Raw genomic sequence first — 6,174 nt, 5'->3', positions numbered from 1 at the left:
TTGACTGTCGTCAGCCAAATCATCAAAATGAAACTGGGGCTGTGACAACGGTTGCAGGTGCAGTGAGCAATCAGGAAGGGGATCTCTTTCTCCTCATTGAATGTGTTGCAGACATCCACACATCTGAGGATCTGTCCCCTTCCCACCTTCCCCTTTCCAGACTCATCACCAATCTGTTGTTTACCTCTCTCCCGTTTGTCGTCTTAATGTTATTGGTCGAACGTGCCAAGCAATTCCGAGAAGACCATCTTTTCCACGCATGTCAAAAGTTCGGACTTTTTTATACGGCAGTCGCCTTTTTGACCACTCCCGGATCTTAATCTCAATCACACACTGTCAGGTATTTTGGAAGTCAAAAATATGGCCAAAGCTACCCATGTGCGGCATGATGCAATGACGCTAATATTGACATATTTTTTTCTTCAAATTCCTGATGGCGGTGAATGTTATAATGATCATCAATCAAACAAAAAACAAAGATGTCCAAACGAATCGTAAAAACTTTATTGACTGGTGTAAACAGACATAGTGCGGGTCGCTTTTCAAGGCGAGGTTGGTCACATCTTTGCACGCATCCTCAGAGATCCCGTTAGGAAATTGGAACCAATTGGAACAAATATTTATCATAAACACGTAATTGAATTGCTGCAAAACTTTTTTTCTTTTAAGAAATAATCTAACTTCATCACAATCACATTCGGACCGATTTGATTAAAACGTGTGTTTTTTTCCATTAGCTCAATCAACTTCGAGAACCAAGTACCTTGATCTGAGACAAGAGAGAGCCGCCGTAGTTATTTTGCGTGACGCAATTCGCGCTTATTGCATGATAGAACAATCGATGAAGCCATTAGCAAAACGTGGCAAATTAAGCCTGCCTGTTTTTCAAATATCGCAATTGCGGGAACTTTGACATTTCATCGCATTCGCAACAGATATGGCACTTTGTGCAGTGCAAGATTTGACCAACCTATGGACGGAATGTTTAAGGATAATACAATGCATATGGCTGATGTACAAACACATGTCTAACAACGCTTTAAAACAAAGATGTGGTCCACTACTAGGATATTCCAAGCAATTGACCAAACAGCAAGTAATTGTGCGGACTGGCCCTCGAACGATAGTTTTGCAGCCGTGACCTTGAACTTATCCAGATTGCACTTTCTACTACTGACAGCCAAAAGATATTTTGGGAAGACTTGAGTACTATACATTTTTTCCTTCGCATTATTCAAATGTTATTTCGGGCTGAATACTATACGTGTTGAATATTATACATATAGGTGTGTCTTCATTGAAATGGACAAGGAAAATGATACTTGGGTGTTTACAATGGCTAGATGTCTCTCCTCGTGCCATACATTACAACATGCCTCCATATTTGGTATCATATCTTCATCCTTGGAACTTCCACTATGCATTTGTAGTGGATAGTGATGTTTTTCCAGTTTCTTGACTTTAAAAAATCATTTGGTCATGGCTACATTCTGCCATCTCATTTACCTATTATTATACGGTGTTCGTTTACAATAATTACTCAACAAAACGACAATGTTTATGTACACATACAATGTTCTTTATCACAGTAGTTGCTTCCTTATCTGGGGTAATCAGCTTAGAAAGTGGTGTGAAGCACACAAAATGGCGCCGAGATGACATCATAATAACATTTCTGTTATTTTCGTCTACTTTGTATACAATTGAATTGTTGCTTGGAACCCTAATGCCAATAAACTGAAACGTAGAATTCGTTCGATATATATATATTTCTGCTCTGATACACAATCAAAATGGTTAGTTTCTGACACGATTATGAATTAAAGGGCAATGTCTTGATTTGATGTCATCAGGGAGATGAAACCATGGACGGAATGTGATATGTAAAGTAAACGATGCATTGTACGATATTGATAGGACCCTGGCATTTTGTTTAAGAATCGTCAAGATTTTGAATTTTTTCATACATGGACATTGGCTCATTCGCAAGTATTTATGTACGATTTTGTAGTCCTCTAAGAATGGCAAATGTCTTATTCGCTCACAGGTCAATGGTTTAAATAACGCTTAATTTTGCGCTGCCCATTCAACACGCCTCGTTTTTAAAGTATCTCGCAAATGGCTTATTTTGATGATAAAAGCGATTGGAATTGCACTTGAAACATCTTCTGTATATACATGAGTGAAATATGTGAAGTGAAATCACCAAATCATACACAACAGAGAGAACGTCAGATTCAATAAAGTTAACATGCTCAATATAAAAATATCGTTTATACTTACATTAGTATATTCAAAACTGTCTTTATTCCAGGAAGTTTTTTAATTAATAGTTAGGAAAAACCTTTCTAAATCTATTTCTTTCTACCAAACTTATACGTACATCCAATTTTCAACTTGCACACTGCGATAATAACTTAATCAGTTGCCTCAGTGTCGCCGGTTTATTTACAAAATTAATAAAACTGCTGTTCATTCTGGTTTAAAACTGCAGTTTGCATAAAAAGTGGAGCACTGTTCAATGTTCATGAAATATCAAACGCCGTACCAATTAAATGAAGTAGAATTATTTTTGATATCGCTGAAATTCCATTAAATTCCCTTCACCAAGGCCATCTATAAAAACCCTTTTATGTCAAATACATGCATGTAGTATACAAAGATGACCTGTTGCATTTATCTGACAAAGAAGAACTTGTAAAGACATTACATGTTAAAATATCTGATAAACCCCATGATAAATCATTTCAAGTATTATTGCAAAGTCACAGTCACAAAACGGCATGACATTTTCCTGCTCAACGCTATTCAGGATGAACCAAGAGGGGTTCTACGTAACACCGAAACAGATTGAACACTACAATGGATACTCCAGTGTTATAAGCCACCAGTGATAGTGTAACCCTCTTCACTACATGTCAGACAGTGTGTGTTTGCCACCGGTAATAGACTAATTCTCTTCAATACATGTCGGAAGTAACTCCATAGTGTTTTTGATTGACTTTGGGCGACAAACGACTTCGATGATAGGCAAACTCATCTTGACACATCCTGTTCACAAATGTATCCGCGGATTTATAACCCCACAAGAATGACGGAGATCGCTGTACGCATATACATAAAATATACAGCTGATTCCGGCTATCTTGAACTGATAGCAAATCATAATGTCTATAGAAAGTGAGCTGGATCAAAATCGCCACAATGTTCCTGCTTCAAAAGTTTGGATGTTTAAGGTTGTAACTGCCATGGATCTCTCTGCAAGGCTGATGTCAGCTGACTGGCTCTATGGTACAAGGTATTTTTCTACGTGGGAGGAAGCCGCTGTTACTATTCTGCAAGTACAAGAAAGAGAGCAAATGAGTCGAGCTTCAATTTATTAGACTGGAATATTTTAGGTTCTTCAGTTCTCGGAGGGGGCGCTGGAGTTAGATAACATTTTTTATATACATGTACTTGAACAGTCCGTTAAACTAGAATCGTACAAGAATGTTGATCATCGAGACAACTCAATCAAATGTCGATGTATTAGTGTATCTGATCTGACAACTTAATTCAATGATTTCTTTATCTCACACTCAAAAATATCAGTCTTTTCAAAAAAGCCAAAATTACAGAACAACAAAGAAATAAACAAAAGAAGGTAAAATACTTTCATCAAGATTTTCTGCAACCACTTTGGAAATTTCAATCATAAAAATCAAGTTACCTCTGATTTGCATGCATCCGATTAAGAATTTAGCAAGAAAGGTTTCTTTCAAATTTTTCAGAAATAAATATGTCAAATTTATTGAATTTCAACGCAAATTTAAGGTTTTTGAAACTACTGGTTAGTTTAATTCATACGTGATTTGTTTTTTTTACTGTAATTTCTACTGAAATTTCCAAAGCGCAGTTTGCAGGCGTGCCAGGTAGACTACTCAACTCAAAAATGATCTCAATTCAAAATGGTGCAAAACACAGGTATTTTAACCAACCTGTGATGCTCTTAAATTTGATGAAGGTCTATTGGAAGAAGAAAAATATTGTCGCTTTAAAATACAGATGCATGCATATTAAGTAGGTTTGATTTTTAAAGTAACCTTTCTGTTTGCTTCAACCCACAGTTTTGGTTGTTTTAAATGAATTTCCGTGCGAAAATTGCAAAGCTCAATTACTGTCATAAATTGCAGCTTATTACTGCTGCGGCATTTCTATTCATAAAGAGCGAGTAAAGAGCGATTTGTAAAAAAAGAATCTTCCAGGATTATTCTTTCTCTTTGCTTTCATTTGTATTTCAACTCATCTGACCAAGATCGAAGAAGAGTCACGTACAGAGGACGAAAATCCTCACAATGTATCAAACTAGTCTAAGTTAATATCTCATTTGGTTTCTTATACATGCACATATTGTTCAATCGTTACACGATTCTTGTAAGATTCTGGCCTAAAATCTTTAACCAGAATCCTAAAAGAATTTTGCAGATATTTTTTTAGATAAACATGCTCGTACACAAAACTAAATAAGATATCAACAAAGAATCTGTTAAGAACCTTAGCTGAATTTTCTACCAATGACTAAGTTTCTTTTAATCATTTTCCATCAAGCAATAAAGGAAATCGTGGAGCAAATTCCGCTCCTTAAACTGTGGAAAGAAACAAACGTTATAATTTGCAAAGTAGTCCCAATTTTCTGGCTTGATGAACTTAAAACACGATCATTTCTGGATACATTTCAACTCAAATCAATGATCAAGCATACAACGAACGTAATTTCTTTAAAACAAATATGATCTTTCGATCAACACTACGTACTAGGATCTCACTTAGTTTTCAAATTGGCGCGAGTCATTATTCACTTAGTCCCCAGCTTTAGCTCCAGTAGATGTGTCACAAGTTACAGAAACGCGATCTTTACCCTTCTTTCCAATAACCGAAATTTCAGAAATAACGTCTGCTTTTGAAGCTTGTTGTAGGGGAGGAAGCCGTGGGGAAGCCAGGCTTACTGGGTTTTCAGGAAAATTAGGCAAAGGGTTCTTTTTATCAGGTTTAATTGCATCAGTTTTTAAAGGCGGGAGGCGAACACCAGCTAGGTTCTGTCTTGGGCTCTCAGGAGAGAATTCTCCAAGCTCATTGACGTCTTCATCGTTTCCAATATCTTCCAAGTCTCTCAGACGGTCACCGACATCTGATTGTGTTGACGAAGACTTGAAGCCAATCCCGGAGTCCGGCCTGCTCTCGGTTAACTTGACCGAGTGCGGACGTGAAGATTTAACTATGTAGTTCCTACCGTCGCCAGAGGCAGAAACTCGCATGTTTTTGACACCTGTAGCAGTTTTCGTTCCAGACGCCGATTTTGGGCGAGCTGGCTTTGATTCTATGTCCGGTAGAACATTCTTCCCCAAGTTAGGCATCTGTTCGACACGACTCAAGCTTGTGGCAGAACCAAATTCTACGTTCTTTGCAGCATTTGGGACCAACACAGAACTCGAGTTACTCACAATAGAAGCTCGTCTGCTGTTGTTCGCGGACACGATGCTATCAGCACAATATTCTTCTTGCTTTGATGGCGAATCGGGTATTAAGCTCAGAGCTGAGTTTGGTCTTGAGTACCTTAGACTACCCGAAGCTTCTGCTTGGTACAAGTCAGCTTCTGACATAGGTCTTGAATAGCTACGAGATGCGTTAGAGCTAGATATCGATGGAGTTCGAGAACGTTTGCTATCAGCAGTGCCAGGACGACTTTCTGTAATCAACTGTCGTAAACTGCCAGTTCGTGAGCCAGGTCTGGTTGTGGTGCTTGTAGCCGAGGTCGGCCTTTCATAAGCACCAGTATGGGAAGTGACTGATCTATTCGAGAGACTATGGGCAGAACTTACCCTCGAGGATTTTTCACCTCTCATCGAACTAACTGATCCATCGTGACCATTGGGCAGCATTGCGGGAACCAAATCTCGATTCAACTCGGCCTGAGAAGTGTTTCCCGCCGACGCATTGATAGAGACCGAATCTAACTTATGTTCATTGTCATTAACATTGCTACTGGCTGCCGATTTAGGGCGTTTAGAATTGTCATTCCATTGTTGCTCTGCTTTGTTTTGAATTCTCTCTGGAGCTTCAGCAGTGCGAACAACAGAATTAGATTCCGCCATTAGATCTCTGGCTGTCTTCGCACTGCTGTCATGATTCGCCCCC

General features: G+C 38.5%; 1 protein-coding gene across 10 annotated transcripts in view; it reads right to left on the bottom strand.

Annotated features, from left to right (window-relative positions):
* Positions 1-482: 482 nt before the first annotated feature.
* The window catches only part of LOC135486991 (cytochrome c1-like), a 34,021-nt gene continuing 28,329 nt past the window's right edge, over positions 483-6,174 (bottom strand). For 6 of the 10 annotated variants that reach the window (XM_064770239.1, XM_064770240.1, XM_064770237.1 and 3 more), the window contains one exon: positions 483-3,335. In XM_064770239.1, the coding sequence (XP_064626309.1) occupies positions 3,331-3,335 (5 nt within the window). In that variant the 3' untranslated portion in view covers positions 483-3,330. Of the gene's footprint in view, positions 3,336-3,977; positions 4,006-6,174 lie in introns of those variants that run through there. The other 4 variants (XM_064770238.1, XM_064770231.1, XM_064770230.1 and 1 more) reach the window with 1 other exon arrangement.

The sequence above is a fragment of the Lineus longissimus genome, chromosome 4, assembly GCF_910592395.1.
Source record: "Lineus longissimus chromosome 4, tnLinLong1.2, whole genome shotgun sequence".
Classification (NCBI taxonomy): domain Eukaryota; kingdom Metazoa; phylum Nemertea; class Pilidiophora; order Heteronemertea; family Lineidae; genus Lineus; species Lineus longissimus.
The sequence above is the reverse complement of the archived record's forward strand: the minus strand, read 5'-3'. Positions and strand labels throughout refer to the sequence as shown.